The sequence below is a fragment of the Pezoporus occidentalis genome, unplaced genomic scaffold, assembly GCF_034315485.1.
Source record: "Pezoporus occidentalis ecotype Australia unplaced genomic scaffold, CSIRO_AGI_Poc_V1 ctg249, whole genome shotgun sequence".
NCBI classification, from domain to species: Eukaryota; Metazoa; Chordata; class Aves; order Psittaciformes; family Psittacidae; genus Pezoporus; species Pezoporus occidentalis.
The window spans coordinates 958,260-977,286 of NW_026914383.1; the positions used below are offsets into that span (position 1 = coordinate 958,260).

The 19,027-nt window shown below is 46.8% G+C and overlaps 1 protein-coding gene across 4 annotated transcripts in view; it reads left to right on the forward strand.

Annotated features, from left to right (window-relative positions):
* Positions 1-19,027, forward strand: part of CAPZB (capping actin protein of muscle Z-line subunit beta) — a 72,529-nt gene that overhangs the window by 683 nt on the left and 52,819 nt on the right. For 2 of the 4 annotated variants that reach the window (XM_062622890.1, XM_062622889.1), the window contains one exon: positions 8,820-8,926. In XM_062622890.1, the coding sequence (XP_062478874.1) occupies positions 8,924-8,926 (3 nt within the window). In that variant the 5' untranslated portion in view covers positions 8,820-8,923. Of the gene's footprint in view, positions 1-12; positions 263-6,367; positions 6,480-8,819; positions 8,927-19,027 lie in introns of those variants that run through there. The other 2 variants (XM_062622888.1, XM_062622887.1) reach the window with 2 other exon arrangements.

The following is a 19,027-nucleotide window of genomic DNA, read 5'->3' on the forward strand; positions in this document are numbered from 1 at the left end:
CGCGAGAATTGCCTGGGGCCGCCGTTGTCAAGGTTACCGGCGGGAGGGCGCGATGGATGCCGCCCTCGACCTTGGGCCCGGCCCAAAAGCCTGTTTTCCCCTTCCTGGGCTACATCTCTTCAACCACGGCTCCCGCTTGTCGTTGTTAACCCTCATACCCCTCAGCCTAAGGCAGGATACCTATCTTCAGACAGCCCCCTCTGCCCTGCTTGGGCCCACCTCTGGTTGACCAACTCCCCTCAGGGCTCTCACTTCATCCTTGGTAAGAGCCTGGTTTTGGTCCCATCTGTCTCAGGTTGGATCTATCCCACTGGACATACAGCCCCAAAAATCCTGCACCTTTGCCTGTTGGCGTCAACTTACCTTTAGAGCCTGAAATGAGGTACAGGTGTGTGAAAAACCAGCTGCTGCCAATCCCTACCCATCACCTCTTCAATGAAAGCAACCTGGGCCCAATACCTTCTTGTTTAGTTGTAAAAATAAGCAGCTGCTCCATGCAATAGGATGCTAATCTTAAAGTAAGGAGTCATGGGCAGGGTTCCCAATGGTTTATGGGTCTCTGCCACATCCTGAAGTGTGCTACAGCATTGTAGAGCCAGCAACGTAAGTGTGAATAGCTTCAGATGCACTGCAATGAAATTTGTGTTGCAAACGTTGTGTGGGCTTTTCTGGAAGTCATTCTCTAGAAACCTTGTGGAAAAAAATAGAGGGTGTTTTTCAAGTACAAATGTCCCCATTTGTACTGGGTAAGGCAATTTTTAGCTGCAGTTATTTGGTTTGATTTCTGTCTGTGTCGTCAAGCTGCAGAGGAGGAGGTTTTACTGCTTCATAAAACTGGAAGTTCTTGAGCAAGTCAATTAAAGACTAAAGCAGCAAATAGGAGTCAAAAGACTCTGAAGCTGGCAAACGTTTTCTGAAGTTATTATGGTTTGTGTTCTTCTGTTGGCCTTAAAACTGGGTTTGAGCTAGAGTAATGATGAAAGGTTTCTTCTGTACTTGGTTTAGTTCAACTCCTTCATGTATCACTGAACCATCACAATTGCCCCTTATTTTTACATAGTTAAAAAATGGCTTTTTAAAAAACCTTTTTTGGAAGACATATGGTTAAGCTAAGTCCTTACAGGTTCAAGAGCTGTCCCTGGAGAAGGCAGGTCATGTTCTTCTGTAAAAGGAGCTTTCTATTCTCTCCCCCCCCCTTCAATTTACTCAAATCAGTTTGCATTGCTGCAGAGTTATATCAAAAATAGAACCATGCATCAGGTTACTTATAAAAGCACCACCATGAGGGAGCAGGTTTTTAACTTGCCAGATAAGTGTTTTGTGAAACCAGTGGCTGATGCGCCAGCTCCGCCTTCCCGTTTCCAAACAGCTCTGGAAAATAGTGGAAAGGGAAAAATACCTGAAGCCTCCTTATTTTTTTCCGCCCCCAAAAATTTAGGTTTTTAAAAGCAAGCCAGAAATGTGGTCTTCTCTTTGGCAAAAAACATGCACCCAGTGCAGGCCAATGTGTAGTCTCACCTCACACTTACTTTCAGGCTGCCTGGAAAGCACTGTTTCTTTGGGGCTGAAGGGAGTTGTGGTGAGTTGTTGGACTGGAAGGTGCTTCATAAATGGTTGAGTTGCTGTGTAATGGGTCTTGATGTATTTTGACAGCCTTGCATCAGGAACATGGTGCACTGAACCCTTTTGGAGGAGATGGAATAGTTCAGAGTAATTGTTTTGAACATTCAGCTTCCTTCAGAGAAATCAGCCTGCTGCTTCTAAATCCCAGTCACTGGTGATCAGAGGGAGCCTCTGGAAAACATTATCCACGAAGGATCTAGAACACATTCTCTGTACCCCTTCCCCACCCCAGGGAAAGATTAAGGCAGGAGGGAACGTGTCCAAAGACAGCCTTTTCTCTCCATTGCCATAGTTACTTGGCAATTAGACCCTCTCAGTGTAATATTGAGTATTTATTATTGTGCGACTCTAAGGTAATGTTTAGAATGTGTGGTTTTGAAAAACCTTCTTTGCATTTTAGAGTGCAGCATTTGCTGTCCCAGGGTTCTGTCCCTCCCTCCTCTCACATTCTCTTCTCCTTTCCAGTAAATAAGCATAGAAAAAAAATAGAGGAGGCTGCAGTGAAGCCAGAAAGCTTTAAAAAGCCCCAAATCCTGCATTTCTCTGATAGGAGTCAACTTCTTGTAGGTTCAGACCCTGTATCACCATTTTTTTTTAACTGTATACTAATGTGTGTTTTAAATTAGTAAGACTACTCAGAGACTAAAAGGTAGGCATTGACTTAAATAAACTGGTGGTTAGTTTTTCAACTGATGCTCATCAAACAAGCTAGAGGCAGAATGGAAAATCTAAGAGGAATAAGTGCCACTATTATTCTTCCCATTTTCTGTTTCCCTGGTGTATAGTGGAAGAAGCCATGCAGAGGGCATGTCCCCACAGGCATGTGGAGGTGAGGAGCTTCACCAGCCAGAATATGAACCCCTCTTTTTACTGTAAGAGACTTTATTTTAACTGTTCTCTCCAGCTTTTACAGTGCAGTATAGGGAGGTTCACTCTCACCCCAATCGGTTTTGTTTTAAGGCTCCCAAGAAAGTTCCTTTAAAATTCCCATCCCCCAGATGAGTGTATCATCTCTTACCCTCGTTTCTCAAAAAATCCTCTAGCATCCCTCCTGTCAAGTTCCCCACTGCATACCAATATGCTCCTGATCTCTACTTTTCCAAAGAATACACATGTAAGTTCTCCCATTGTTTTAAATAACATGAATCACCTCCCACACACAGGTTCATTGTTTGTTTTCCTGCCAAGAGTAGCAGTGATCTGCATAGGAAGAAGGCAGTGTAGGAGTTGCCCAGTTGAAATGGTTGACACAGCTTTGGTAGAGAGCCCCTACTTTGCTGTCTGTACATCAGAACACTTCATGTTACAGAGAGGTGCAGACCTGAGCAGGAAACCTCAACTCTTGGTCTTCACTTTGGTTGTTTTTTTTCCTCACAGATACAAGTGCAGTCACTGGTGCTTGGTTTTCTCTTTGAAAGCCTTCTTGTTATCCAGGCAACACCAACAAAAGTCTAAGTCTGAGGAAAAAGAAACCATCAGCAAGACTTTGCCCTAAAGTGGGAAGTGTGCCAAAACCTCCATTAAGTCTACTTTGCTGCTATTGATTTGGTGTGGAAGACAGTCAGGTGCTGTGGGGATGAACAATAACCTAAAGGCTGAGGTAGCATTAGGAGAGACAGCTTGCGATGCTGAGTGAAACATCATTCAGCCTTCTCACAGTGATCACATTCACATTAATAAGTCCATTTTCTGGCTGTGCTAATGTCTTTTCTTGCTGGTTTGGCAAAGCTAAAGGTGTATTAGTAGTGTGGTACTGCTGGTTACAGCTGTCAGCTGCATCTGAGTCAAGTGGAACACTGAAAACAAGAACAAGATGTGCTGCAGCTCATCATGCTACTTCTACTTTAGGCTGCTTTTGTGGTGAGGTTTGCCCCAAAAATCCATGGAGGCAAAGCACTTGCATGGAAAGACTGATGTGAAGTTTTGCTAACTTACATTACAGGCATAAGCACAACTTCTCATCTTTATTTTATGTGTACTATTTTAGAAGCATAGAATGGTTTGTGTTGGAAGAGATCTTAAAGTCCATCCACTTCCAACCCCCTGCCATGGGCAGGGACACCTTCCACCAGAGCAGCTGGCTCCAAGCCCCTGTGTCCAACCTGGCCTTGAACACTGCCAGGGATGGGGCAGCCACAGCTTTTCTGGGCACCCTGTGCCAGTGCCTCAGCACCCTCACAGGGAAGAGCTTCTGCCTTATCTCCAACCTGAACTTCCCCTGTTTCAGTCTGAACCCATCACCCCTTGTCCTATCACTACAGTCCCTGATGAAGAGCCCCTCTGCATCATCCTTGCAGCCCCCTTCAGACACTGGAAGCTGCTCTGAGGTCTCCATGCAGCTTCTCTTTTCCAACAGCCACAGTGTTCTCAGCCTGTCTCCATATGGGAGGTGCTTCAGCCCCTGATCATCCTTGTGGCCTCCTCTGGACTTGCTTCAACAGCTCCATGTCCTTCTTATGCTGGGCACACCAGCACTGCACACAGTGCTGCAAGTGCAATCGTTTTTGAGGTTAGGAGTAGGAATAGAAACAGAAGGTGTATGTTACATCAATAGAGGTTTTCTAATGAACAAGCCTGTGAGAGAGTTCTGTTTTTCAGCTCTTTCAGGATGTTTTTCCATGTGTCCATGTCACTGGCTAATTCTATGCAGATTCTAACCAGGGAACCGTGACTATTGTATTAAGAGAGAATCCAGGCCCTTACCATTCTTTTGGCTGGTGTATTAGCAAGCTTCCAATGAAGTGCTACGTGTCAAGGAAAAAGTAAGGGAATGGAAAGTTTTGTTTCCTTCTGGTGTGTTTAATCAGCTTCTCCTTGATTCCTTTTTAATGACACGCTACAGACGTTATTGCTCCAGTTAATGACCAAGTTTGACAAGAATGTGCTCGGTACCCTCTTTGCTTAGGGTCACGTCAGCTCTGAAACCTCCTCTCTATCATGGTTCTGTGCTGAAAATATAAAGTTAAAAAGCAGTTGCAAGCACAGAAGCAAACAGCAGCCTCAGATATACAACTACAGTGGAAAATAAGCAACCCCAACAGTCCTATAGTCCCCTATTCTGGACTGACACAGAGAATTCCTCCTAGTCCTTTTCTGAACAAGCATTGAAGGGTTTCTTCATGTGTCTTGGTAACATTTGTCCATCTTGTATTATACTTTTCAGAGAATGACAGACTGTTTTGGGTTGGAAGGGACCTTAAAGCTCACCCAGTTCCAACCTCCTGCCATGGGCAGGGACACCTTCCACTACAGCAGGTTGCTCCAAGCCCCATCCAAACCGGCCTTGAACACTGCCAGGGATGGGGCATTGTGTGGAATATAGTTTGTTTGAAACCTGTGGGACATGTGAGAACAGTGTGGCTGCAAACAGCTCCGGCTACCTCATCAAAATGTGGGCAGGTACTTTTGGACTGAAATGCAGCACTTTTTATTAGTGAATGAGGGTCATACTTTGTACGTGGCTGGGGGGGGAGTCTCCTATGTCCAAGCAGGAAATGTGGAGATGGGACTTTTAAAGTGACTCTGCAGATCCCCTCTCTGTGCTTCAGTTGAGTGGCCAAGTGAAAGGAGGATACGGGGGATGACTTGGTCTTACCTATTTTCTTACAGTTATACAAGAATGCTCAGAGCCAGAAGAGCCTCGTGCCTCTGGCAGTATGTGTGCCTGAATGATGGGTAACCTTTAATTTCTCTGTTGTTACTGTGACAGTGCTTGCCTGGTAGCAGAATGTCTCATTTTTGGCCACTATATGACATCTTATGCTGCCAGGTTTATTGTCTTTTCCATTAACCAAATGAGCAGATCTCCTTGGGTGCTGAAGTAGGAAAAAGTCTGGCTTTAGCATTAGCATCGGAGGGGGAAATGCCTCAAACCTCACTCTAAATGGGCAAGATGTTGGTTTTCATAAAACGTGGTGTTTGAATTTGCTCATCAGCTCCTGTAGCAAATAGGGAAACTCTTAAAACCTTTATATTCCAAGAGTGCACTCAGCAAAGTTGCTTTGTGATTGGAATTGTGTGCTATTTTGACAGTGTGTACAAAGATCTCCATAGTGAGAACTATCTGTGGCTGGAATATGGAATTCTAAGCCATTGGGTAGGGTTGTAGGTACCTTTTTCCTCTATTGGTTTCCAAGAAACACTGGGTTTTAAGCCTCAGCAAAAGCAATGCCGCTGGGTTACTGCCTCTGACTAATAAAACCCAGCAAGCGAAACTTTACCATTGCTGGAAGAGTCTCACTGCAGTAAATTCAATTTAGGAGAACCCCTAAGAGAAGTTTACATATCTTTCAAGTGCCATGAATGAAAATGTGCAATTTGACCTTCAAGAAAAGCTCAGGATGTCTTTTTAATAGGAAAATAAGTAGTCAGTGGAGCTGGGAGGTTTCCTCTAGGACCTTGTTTCTAAGCATGTTCTCACAGGCACTCTTGGTCCTGGCTAAATATTGGAATAAACAAAATCAAGACCATTTTGCCATGCCTGCAGGAGGCTAAAATAAAACCCACATCGTGCTGGACCACAAATGCCTCACAAAGTCCTGGCTAACCGTGAAAAGCACTTTGTAATGCTAATAACTATTTATCCTTTGGCTTCCTTGAATATAATCAACTGGACAAGGAAAGCACATGTCACTGAGAGTTGCTGATTGCAACATCAAAAGCCTTGTTATTCATTGCATGTGAATCTGATGCCATGTGGCCATTAAGCTGTCAACTGACATCATTGTTTGCTTCTTTTGTTTATAGACCCTGGATTGAAAGATGCACAGTCCTGAGGGAAAGCCTCTTGAACACAACCTTGTCTGTCCAGGTGGATGATTCCAAGCTGGGAAGTGTGGGAAATACCTGCAGCACAGGTAACACCACCTCACCCCACACAGATTGATCACAAGTCCCTGAATTTGCTGTATTTGGTGTCAACCCCTTCCCAAATCGCAACAACCTGTAGTTAGAAACTACAACTGTAGTTAGATACATGGAGCATTCTGCCTCTTGAGATCCACCCCAGGCTGCAAACTGCAGCTCTCCCAGGGAGAGTCTGGTCCTACATCGTAATAAACAGAAAAGCTTCCCCTGAAGCATGTCCTGCTATAAACAAGCAGGGCAAGCAGCTGCTCCTCATTTGAAAAGATGTTACAGCCATTTCAAAAGGAATTTGCAAGATCTTATTAATGCAAATATTTTTTTTTGGAAAACAAAATGCAGCTGTTTATTCTTCTTTATACCTATTAGCAGGAAAACAGAATCCGGGATGCTTGTATTTCTTCCACTAAGAAAAACATCCTCTTGACCTCAACATTCATTTGGATCTCAAATTGCTTAAAATCTATTCAGCTGTGTAATTCTGCTCTTGCTCTGCTGCTTCAACCAGCAGCTACAAACAGTTGCTGTTCCTAATGATAAAAGCTACTAAAAGTAGTTGCTGGATACGTTGCATGAGTTTTGTGTTGCAAATAATGAAGTTTAGAACGTATGTTTTCAAATTTATCAATTCTGTCCTCTCAGAGCCTGCCCCAAGGAGGACACACATCAGATGTGTGGATCCCTATAAAATGAATTAATAATTTTCCCTCTGTAAAGAACAGGATTCTTTTTCATGCTGGTATTGACCTCGGAGGGAATGTAAGGATTGGAGGATCTGAGGGATGGCAAAACAGGAGACTCTTGGTATATTGCTGCAACTTACAAATGGGCTTTCAGCTATGGGTTGAAAGGGACCTTAAAGCTCCTCCAGCTCCAACCCCTGCCACGGGCAGGGACCCCTTCCACTAGAGCAGCTTGCTCCAAGTCCCTGTGTCCAACCTGGCCTTGAACACTGCCAGGGATGGGGCAGCCACAGCTTCTCTGGGCACCCTGTGCCAGCGCCTCAGCACCCTCACAGGGAAGAGCTTCTGCCTAAGAGCTCATCTCAGTCTCCCCTCGGGCAGGTTCAAGCCATTCCCCTTGGCCTGTCCCTACAGGCCCTTGTCCAAGGCCCTTCTCCAGGTTTCCTGTAGCTCCCTTAGGCACTGGAGCTGCTCTAAGGTCTCCCCTTCAGGAGCCTTCTCTCTCAGCCTGGCTCCAGAGTAGAGATGTTCCAGCCCTCCTTGATAAATACTTTCCAAGGTTGTGTGACTGCTCTACTAGAGGTGGCAAAATCACTTCCCATCATAATGTTTATCTGGTAGGGGGTTATTGATGGGGTTTTATGAGCATTTCTTTTTCCTTGAAGTAATATAGCTCCTATGTTTCCTGAGATGATTCTGTGGTGTCACAACCACAGCAGAATCACAGTGGTTTACAACATCCCTGGTCAGCATTTCCAGTTTTGATGGCAACGTGAGGGATTTGAGCTCACCAGGGCTGGATCTGCAGCACAGGAGCCCAAGAGCTCTGCTGCATGGGTAGTTCTTGTGGTTCTGGCGCCAGAACTGTGGGAAATGGGATCAGAAGAGCTGGGAGGAAAGCAGTGCCATGCTGTGAGTTGGGGTAACTGGGTACACTGCAGCTCCCGAATTCAAAGCTCCCTATGGAGAGGTACAGGTGTAGATTGCAGAATAGAGATCACTGCCATGTGGATTAATGCATTGGGGGGGACATAGTTTCTTTCTGGGACAGCTTGAGAGCAGCAGGACTTTTATTGTCTGCACCCCAGGTCTACTGATTCCCACCGTGTACCTGGGGATGTGAGTGGGTGCTGATCATCAAAGTACCACAGCGTCTGCTCGGCTCCGGGCCGGTCTCCCCGCGCTCTGTGGAAGCACGGTTAAACTCCCGGGGGGTTCTGCTTTTCCACGTAACTCCCGCAGCCCGAGGCTGCTGGGTTCAGGCTGCAGTTGCCAGGACGTTCCACCACGCAGGCTGCTCACCCGCCTCGCACCGGCCCTCCTTCGGCTTCCTTTAAACCGCTTACAGCCGCCTTCTGGCCGGAGGTGCCGCCCGGCGGGCAGCAGGACCCGGCTGCCGACGCGCCCTCCCTCAGGCCCCACCCCTCACTTCTGATTGGTCGCTCTCCTTCCGGCGGTCACCCCCGCGCTGGCGTTGGTGGCTCCCGCGGCGCGGCTCCCCCCCGGAGGGAGCGGAATGGTTCCTCCCTCTCCGCCCTGTTCGCGCGCCGCGCTCCATACTTGGCGATGGCCGGCGAGCCGCGCGCTGATTGGCTGGGCGGCAGCGGAGGGGCGGGGCGGCGCGGTGATGACCCGGATGTTCACTCCTAGGCAACGGCGGAAGTGGAAGGGCCGCGGCCTGCCTCGGAGGGAGACCGGACGGGACCGGGAGGCGCCGCCGTTGCTACCGCCCAGCGCAGCCCCGCCGAGCCGCCATGGTAAGGGCGAGGGGACGGGCCCCTCCCCGCGCCGCCCTTCCTCCCGCCGGTCCGCCCCCTCCCATCTCCCCGGTGCCGCCCCCTTCGCTGCCCCCCCCCCCACCCCCACGGTCGTTTCCCGGAGCGGGTGGGCCTCGCCCGGGCTCCCCGGGGCGGCGGTGAGGGAGCGCCAGAGCCGGTGCTGCCAGCGGAAAGGGAGGGGTGGCCTGGCCTGGAGCTCGGGGGCTGGGGGCGCTCGGCCCGGTCCAGGGCTCCGCGGGGCCCGGGGAGGCGGGCAGCGGGGCCGCTAGGCGACCGAGCCCGTCCGGCTGCTCCGCTGGCCGGTTACTTCCCGGTTTGCGGGCCTGCTGGCTGGGGTGGTGTTTACAGAGGGAACGCTTCCGCTTTGAACGGTGAATGTTGCTGCTTGATGTGGTTGTGAGCGAATTACGAGCGGTGGGGGCCCTGTCTGCTCCTGCCGCTGGTCATCAACCCCAAACTATCACCCGTGGTCTGGTGTTTCCCCTGGCAGCTGCACTTGCTGGTTAAGGTGTACTGAGATCAAATGGCATCTGCAGAATCCAAGAAAGCCAAGGCAGTTGGAGCCGGTGATGCTGCAGTGGTGGGTGATGCTCCTCATATGAATGAGAACTTTCGTTTTTTTTAGGGGAAAACCTGTAGTTCCTTCAGTCATGCAAAATAATCTCCATCTTGCTATGTGTTTGCTGAATGGATTAGGCCGGGTCACAAAACCTTTCCGTTTCATTTTGACAGCATGTGTAAAGGGGGCAGATTGCACCAGCTCTAAACAAACACAGGGCTGAGACCAGGAACTAACTAGCCCAGGCTTTGCCTAGGTGGATGTGTGCTTCTGCAGAGCCTGCCTGAGGGACTGTAACCCCTGAGGATGTAACCACTGGAATCACTGGAATATTTTACAGTGTTTGGGAGTTTGTCATTCAGGTTTCCAGCATCATGATTTAAGGATGTTGAGATCTATTTAGGTTTTCAGAAAGAACAGCCCACTGCCTGCTCTGGTAGCAAAATAAAGGCTGGTTGAGCAAGGAAGTGTAATCCTTTATTTCTTACCTTCAACCATAAGAATTTCAGAAGCAATACCTTATGTTTTCTCTTCAGAACTGAACATCGTGGCAATCCTGCTACCTGCATTAGATAGGACAATCATAGTATCACAGACTGGTTTGGGTTAGAAGGGACCTTAAAGCTCATCAGCCCCTTCAGACACTGGCAGGTGCTCTGAGGTCTCCCCTTCAGGAGCCTTCTCTTCTCCAGGCTGCCCCAGCCCAGCTCTCTCAGCCTGGCTCCAGAGCAGAGCTGCTCCAGCCCTCGCAGCATCTCCATGGCCTCCTCTGGCCTCGCTGCAGCAGCTCCACATCCCTCTTGTGCTGCTGCCCTAGAGCTGGATCAGAGCTGCAGAGGGGTCTCCCCAGAGCATAGCAGAGGGGCAGGATCCCCTCCCTGGGCTGCTGGTTTTGAGCTTTAGTTTCTGGTGAAAAGTGAAGAATGGTTAAGATCAAGGTTCTGTTCTTGTCTTCTTGTTTGAACAAATGAGATGCTCTACCTGACTTTTCAGTGTGGGTTGTGGCAGGATGGAGCATCTTATTTCAGCTGTGCATCTTATTTTAAGATATCTGAATGGAATGAAATGGAATGAAATCTGTATGGGCGAGACCTGACTGTAGAATCTGAAGTCAGGATTCCAACAGACAGTCCCAACCTGTGCTATAGGCAAAATCCTCACATGGGAAGAACTGATGGAAAACAGTAGGCTTGATGGAAAATAACAGTGGTGATATATCTTTTAAGGTGATGTGAAAGCATGCTAAATGCAGCATCCAGTCAGGGTTTAAGTGTAACTATACCAGTGTCTGGATGCCAGAGAGGGACTCTTCATCAGGGACTGTAATGATAGGACAAGAGGTGATGGGTTCAAACTGAAACAGGGGAAGTTCAGATTGGAGATGAGGCAGAAGCTCTTCCCTGTGAGGGTGCTGAGGCGCTGGCACAGGGTGCCCAGAGAAGCTGTGGCTGCCCCATCCCTGGCAGTGCTCAAGGCCAGGTTGGACACAGGGACTTGGAGCAAGCTGCTCTAGTGGAAGGTTGGAACTGGATGAGCTTTAAGCTCCCTTCCAACACAAATCATTCCATGACTCTGTTTTGGAGGAGGTAGTACACAAGTCCACTAAAAGCTTCCTGAGTGTTACAAGCTTATGCTGTCTTCTGATTTTCTCTTGTTCAGTCACAGAGACCAGAAGGTGTAGAAGTCTGACCTGAACTTGCAGCACTCTGTGCTGGTCTCTGATGTTGAGTGGACTTCAGGGATGAACCTGCAGCACCTCTCTGTTACTTTTGTGTTGTGGTGGCTTTGTGAGCACCTGAAGAGTCACTCACAGAATGTGGCACCTTAAGCATGGCTTATCTTGGTGCAGTAGGGATGTGAAAGATGATTCACTGACTTGTCTGCTTTTAAAAGACACCTTTTAAAGCTTTACTGACTCTTAAAATTATCTTAAGGTTCTACAGGTAGTGCAATTGCAGCATTCAGTTTAAGTGCAAAGCCACACTTCAGGGTATTTCCAGGATCCTTCATTTTGGTGGTTATGAAGCCAGAATGGAGCACTGGAATGCTGAAATGGCCCTTTCATTGAAGGCTACAGCAAGTTCCCCAAAGCTTAGAGCACCTGACATGGTCCAGAGTATTTCAGACACCTCCTTGGGACTGTGGGGTTACCAATATCTGTGTAGAGCAGAGAGATGGGAACCTTTACCTCACATCTGAGTTGCTGCTGGTGAGCTGAAGTGCATCTGCATTTCAAGCAGGTGCTTGGTAAAATGGGGCAGGGCAACACATGGAGCTTGAAAGCTGCCCGCATGGATGCTGTGTCTGGTGCTAAAAATAAGCTGAATGCACTGTGCAGGGCAAAGCAGGACTTGGGAGAGTGGATCTACTGAGATTGATGAAATTGTGGGTTATAAATGGATGGAATTGAGTTACTCTTTGTAGAAAGAAAAATCTTCCTTTCCAGGTTATGTAAACTGGCCTGAGCACGTTAGTGAGGATCTCTCTGCTCTGCAACTGTTCAGGAAAAGGTGGATAATTTTAGCAAAGATTTATCATTTAATCTTCCATAAATTCAGATGTCTGGTGTAGTGCTGGCTGCACATCATCCAGTTAGATCACTGAAGCCCAGCCAAGGATGTGTGCTCTGCCACTGATACTCAGTACATCAACCTCACATGCTGTTTGGAGTAGCTAGTATGTTCAGGGTAGGGGCTGTTTGTCTTGGGCAAGCATGTTGCTGCTTGATAGATCACTTGGGTTTGTGCATCTACTACCAAAACTGTATTAAATGATTTGGCAAACTGGACAACTAAAGATAGAGCTGTTTCTGCTGCTCTTTCACAAACTGATTGCATGGCTTTGGAAACCCAGCTGTATAGAGGGAGCCCAGGGGAGGGTTTCAGTGCCCACAGTGAGGCCTTTGCACCTCGTGCCTTCTAAGAAATACTGACTTAAGCTGTTTTGTAGAGTCCATGTTTTATTAGGCAAGGCATGTACATGAGCTTAACTGAATGTTATCTTAAAAGGCAAATTCCCAAAGTAATCAAGTTAGAGGATATCACTGGGATAGGGAATACCGCCATTGGAGTGATGCTTAATCTTGTGGTTTATTAGCGAAGGGAAAACATTTGCAAGCTGGAGTTGTTCAAGCAGGATTTCCTCATATGGTAAATGTATAGGCTGATATCTTCCTAATTGACATTTGGGAGTAAAGCAAAATGAAAGTTCAAGTCTCTTGAATGACTATGTTTAATCCTTGTTACTGTAGTTGAGTAGAGGAATTACTCACTTTAGGGGAAGACATGTTACTGCCCTATTCAGTTTCTACTTGTATGGCTGTCAGCTCTGCTTGCCCTCTGTTGGCTTCTGTAAGTGAAAGACACTTAGGGGTTGTGCATGGTCCTGCAGCACTGGATACTCCTCTGGTTTGACTTTGGGTTCATGGGTACTTCTGGAGACTTGGTTGGGGAATGCTGATGCTTGTTCTCTTGCCTGCCATTTGGAGGGATGTTTGGTCAAGTCCAAATGGCTCCTTACACTGCTAAGTAAACTTGTAGAGAAGTGTTTTGTCCCGCTTGAGCTGGTGCACGTTATAGTAGTGCCACCTCAAGTTGAAATAAAACTGAACATCTTTCAGTGTGTGTTGAAGAGAGAAATACTGAGATGTGCGAAGTTCTTGAAGGTACCTGTGCTAGGCAGCATGAGCTGGAGTGTAGCTCCATGCTAAGCCCTGTTTTCTTACCCTACTTTAATCCAGTGTGATGTTTAAGGACTTATTTTAAGAAAAGGACGTGATTACACAAGTATAAGATACTGAGAATTACATTAATCATCTGGTTTTATTTGTATTTTTATTCCGCCACTGTGCATTCTAATTTCCCACTTTCTCATTGATTTCTGCTGAGAGTCCTGAGGAGTTCAGAAAGCTCCAGCAAAAGGAAAGGGGCCTTGGACAAGGGCCTGTAGGGTCAGGACAAGGGGAATGGCTTTAACCTGCCAGAAGGGAGACTGAGTTGAGCTCTTAGGCAGAAGCTCTTCCCTGTGAGGGTGGCCCAGGGTGCCCAGAGAAGCTGTGGCTGCCCCATCCCTGGCAGTGTTCAAGGCCAGGTTGGACACAGGGGCTTGGAGCAAGCTGCTCCAGTGGAAGGGGTCCCTGCCCATGGCAGGGGTTGGAGCTGGATGAGCTTTAAGGTCCCTTCCAACCCAAACCAGGCTAGGATTCTGTGAAATCTTTGCTTTCTCCTTAATGCACAAGGACCAAAGCATGTGTGTGCTTCGGTTCTTCCTGATCCTTTGTGCATTATGGAAAAAAGGGTAAAAAAAACCCCAAACTCATTTAAAATCAAGGGACCTCAAACCTGAATTTTTTGTCTGCATGAAACATGTGTGGTGTGATGGAGCAGTTACTACATCTGAACAACAAGCTTCCCAAGCTTCCTGCTGTCTGGAGCTGGGCTTTAGCACAAGGTGTGTTTGCTGATAGGTTGTGTTAACTAAAAAGCTTCTCTACCTTGAATGTAAAGATCAAGAATTCAGGCCTCTGTGGTGGAAGTTTGGCTGCTTTAAGATGAAATATAAAGTGATTGTTTTCTTCATCTTTTGTGTAATGCCTTCTTAAGTACTTGATAGTCCACGAATGAGATGTTCATGTTAATGTGGGGATTGACCACATGCAATGAGTGGATACCTGGCTAAGAACTGTAACAGAGACTTGCAGTGCAGTTGGACAACATTAAGCTGTTGTGGCTTACTTGAGTTGGATACTACAGGATTCCTGCCACCTGGACTTGATGGAGAGGCCAAAATTCACTTCCATGGTTGTACATCCTAAAGCAGGTGCATCCAAATGGGCTGTCTCGGGTGACGTGGTCTAGTGGAAGGTGTCCCTGCCCATGGCAGGGGGGTTGGAACTGGATGATCTTAATGTCCTTTCCAACCCAAACCATTCTATGGTTCTATAAGTTTGAACTCTTGCCTGTGTGGTAGATGAGACCTTTCCTTCTGAAAGGTCCTTCACAGGGCACAAGGGTGAGTGCTGGTTGAGCTGAGAGGATTTATTCTGGGAAGAAAAGGCAGTGTGTACTTGAGGAAGGTGCTTTGCTTGGTTCCCAATTAAAATGTAGTAATTTTCCAGAGCAGGTGGTGTCTGGGCAAAGCCAAATGCAGTCACAATCCTGTCTGGGTTTTTAAGTACAATGATGTTGTGAGTGAGGAATTGAAACCAGGATCTGTTTCTTAGTTGTGCCCAAAACAGACTCTGTTTGGAATTACTGTAGTTGCATTAAATAATACGTTGTGTTGGGTTTCCTAGAGTGTGGCCTGAGCCTTGGCATCAGCTAGTAAGATTAATTTCCCTGTATTATCTGGTGCTGTTGTTTTGCCCTCCCTTCCTCTTCTGGGGATTAGAAGGAAAATGTGCAGCTTGCTTTGAGCTCCTGCTTTGTGCCACAGCTTCCAAGTTGGGCTGAAGAATTACAGCTTGACTTATCTGGCTGCTCTTCTCATAAATGACACTTTATTCCACTATATGCAAATGAAACCTTCTAGTTTCTATTTCATCAGCACAGCCTGTGTTGCTTCTCAGTGCAGGGCTGGTTTAGGAGTCTTGACTTTAAAGCCATCACTCCAAGTGTTTGCAGAGCCTGTCCTTGCTGCTGCTCTTTCGCTAGTACAGAGAGGATGTCCTCCATGGCTTTCTGTTACAGAAAGTGGAGCTGAGTTCTTTCCTGGTGCATCGACTTGGAATTTCAATCACGTCCTTGTTGCAAAGTGGGAGGTTCCCAGCCTGGGTGAAAGCAGAACCCAGGATCTAACAATTTTAGCAGCATCAGCTAAAACAAGACTGAAACCAGCACTTAAGTAAGAGGATTTTCTGCAGAAGGAAAAAGGGTTGGGGCTGCATTGAAGACATAAACTCAGTGGTTGCCTGAAGCCACCATAAATAAAATACTCTTTATTCTCTCAGGGAATTTGGTTTGCATTTCTTCAGGTGATACTCTCTATCTTTCCCATTAGGCAGTGTGCCGAGTTGGGAAGTGCTGGCCTATTACCAGTTATTTTTGCTTTGGTAAATATCAGGATTTAAATAAAGCTTCCTGCTTGCAGAGGTGCCTCTGCTTGCAACTTGAGATGGGCTCAGGAAACAAGAGATGGGTCTTTGGTGAGTTAATTCATCAGAGGAGAGAGCCATGAAGTGGAGGAATGAGGTAAAACACCAGCTGCATTGTGCTGACCACAGCACGCACTTGCTGCATTTACCCACTGAGTCCTGTCGCTGGGCAAATTTAGGGGTCAGCCCAGAGACTTTTGGATGTAACAGTAAGAGGAGGCGTGATCTTGGCTCGGTGTTGACAGTGCTCTACTGGATGGTCAAATACAGCTTTCGTGTTGCCAGTCAGTTCTTTAAAGTGGCCTATAAGGAAGATAGGAAGAGACTTTTAGCAGGGACTGTTGTGACAGGATGAGGGTTGATGGGTTTAAAGTGAAAGAGGGAGATTCAGGCTGGATGTGAGGAAGAAATCCTTTACACTGAGGGTGGTGAAGCACTGGCACAGGTTGCCCAGAGAGGTGCTGGATGCCCCATCCCTGGAGATGTTCCAGGCCAGGCTGGATGTGGTTCTGGACAACCTGACCTAGATGATGTCCCTGCATATTGCAGGGGATTAGAACTGGATGAGCTTTGAAGGTCCCTTCAACCCAAACTATTCTATGAGTTTACGCTTGGTAGAGGCAGAGCTATTTCAGAGCTTGGTAAGGTGAAAACTGCCCAAATGGAGTAAGTATCAACTTAGTGTTAAATTGAATTAGGAATCTGGCATGGATTGAAACTGGATTTGGGTATTACATGAAGCGCTGTCCTGCATAAACTGCCTCTACAACTTAAGTGTATGAAGTTTTTCAGAACTTATGTGTGTTGTTAGATTGCATACTGTCTGCAGGTTTGACTTGACGCTAGGTCAGACGTTTTCAGAAGCTTGGAGGAAAGCCATAAAACGACTGAAAGAGCAGGCAAGTCTGGGAATTAAGGCAAGGAAAGGGATTCCAGGGAGCATGAATGTCTTGGTGGGAGTGGGGTATTCCTATGCTCTATCTGTATGCAAAGTCATTAGCTTCCTGGTTTAAAACTTGAAATCTTTAGCATGAATCCCTGTGGATGAAGCTGAAGTGTCCTGCAGGCTCTGTGGTGTGGTCAGCAAGGCAAGTCTTGCTAGACACAAGCACAAGGCATATTAACCTACTTTACTGCCCTTCTAGGCAATTGGAGAAGGCTCAGGGATGAGGGCTAATTAGATAACCTCCCCTCTGTCCTCTCTGCCTTGCCAGGCATCCCATTCCTTGCCAGAGTTATCCTGTGAATTTACAACCCTGGCTAATCCATTTGAGGACACTGGGAAGTGCTGAGTTGCTGTGTTAAACTGGGCAGCTTGGCAACAGCTTACCAGGGGCTCTATAGCCAGGCTGTGTAAAGCATTACACTGAACCTGTTGAATGGTGGTGGTAGTTCAGCTGTCAGAAGCATGTCAGTGTTTGTTGTCACCTTGGTAATAGAGTATAGGCCTCCCTGCTGTGCCTAACAATGCACGTAATAATGAGCATTTTCTCAGATGTTTCTGATGGAAGTCACTTCTCACATAAAATAACGTGGGTTGCAGTTGACTGGAAGGAGAACCTGGATCTGTCAGGCCAGGACCAACCTGTCAAACTTGGCTGTTGCTACAAGTGAAAGAGGAAAGTCTCGTTTCTGTTGAGCCGTTCCTCTTCTGCCACTTGTGACCAGGCTGATCCGAATGTGAAACAGGCAGCACACGGAATAAAAGCATTTTGGAAAGACCATCGAGCATTAAGAGGATTAAACGACAGCAGCACAGAAAATACATTGCAGATGTTCATCTGACAAAGGGCAGTGTTGAATCTCAAGAGCTGTTGTATTTAGAGTAATTATGGTTTCAATTAAAAAACCCATAATTGGTCCCTGTAAAAATAGAGAGTCTGAGTTGGGCATTAATATCTGAATGAAGGCAAGATGACAATGAGGCTGAAAACCAGGTCATCAGACTTGAGAACCAACTCAGACCCACTGTATGAGCTCATTTCAAAGGCTGAATGAACCCAGGTAGGCAATTAGTAGTAGGTTTACAGAGAAAGAATGAAGCAATGGAGTGGGTGGATGGGGATGAGAGTATAAGTCAATAATTTGGGATCCAGCTGCAGGGTGAACTCAGAGCTGCCCAAAAGGAGCTTGCAGAGGTGAGTTGCATGGGAGTTGTTACAAGAGGGCTGTCGAGGTCAGGAAGAAGATCCTGTGAAGGACTTCTTGTGTCCTGGACACTGATCTGTGTGGTGTGAGTGGGGAAGGAGGGTGCTTAGGACATAGCTTTATGATTTTTAGAAAGCAGGACTTATTTGTGTCCACAATGCCTTAATATATACCCAAGTATTGAAGTGTGGAACTGAGACAGGGAAATACCAAGAGACATCAGAAGGTCAACAGGACAAGGGGTTGATGGGTTTAACCTGAAAGAGGGAGATTTAGGCTGCATGTGAGGAAGAAATCCTTTACACTGAGAGTGGTGAAGGTCCCCAGAGAGGTGCTGGATGCCCCATCCCTGGAGACGTTCCAGGCCAGGCTGGATGTGGTTCTGGGCAACCTGATCTAGATGAAGATGCCCCTGCTTATTGCAGGGATTTGGGACTGGGTGAGCTTTGAAGGTGCCTTCAACCCAAATTATTCTATGATTCTAAGTGATACCGAATGGTCACCCTGTCAGTAAAGCTGTCTGTCTCTTGATGTCTGTCTTGTTAGAGTACATGTATGCTTATGTTCAAGCCAGCATCTCCTCTGGTACCAAAGCTATCAAGCCGATGTTGTGGACTTCCTCATGAAGTGTTTGCAAAATCAGGACAAGTTCTCATATCTCATTGTTACAACGGGTTTGGTTTTATTTGTTTAGCAGAGCTTTTCTATCTGTAGTTATATCTAACAAAGAAAATGATACTTTGTGTTAACTCTAGGCATAAAATGGGGGAAACCCACTGTTGTGCAGCAACGTGAGCCTAATTAAACATCTTGCTGTTAACTGGCAAAGAGGCTCAGCTCTGCAGTCGACTTCAGTGTCTCTAATCCCAGTTACTGTAAAAAAGCATCTCTTTCGGTCTGTGCAACTTTTCTGTGTAGCTGTTTTGCTCCTCTTCCTGTGTTACCCTTTGGTGTGGAGCTCGAAGACTGACATTCACTCGATGCCGTGGTTTATTAGGAAATGACTTTTTGCAAACTTTATGCTTCGCAGGAATTCTTGGCACTGGATGAAAGTCACTAAATTGCATTGTCATGTTCAATGACAAGTTTAATAAATAAAACATTGTTTCTGTTACCCAGAAGACAAACACTGATGCAGAACTCGTTAGTGAGCCTGACAAAAGGTGGAGAGCCCATTCCCAGAAATCGCCGAATCACAGAACTGCAGCATGGTTTGTGTTGGAAGGGACCTTAAAGCTCCTCCAGCTCCAACCCCTGCCATGGGCAGGGACACCTTCCACTG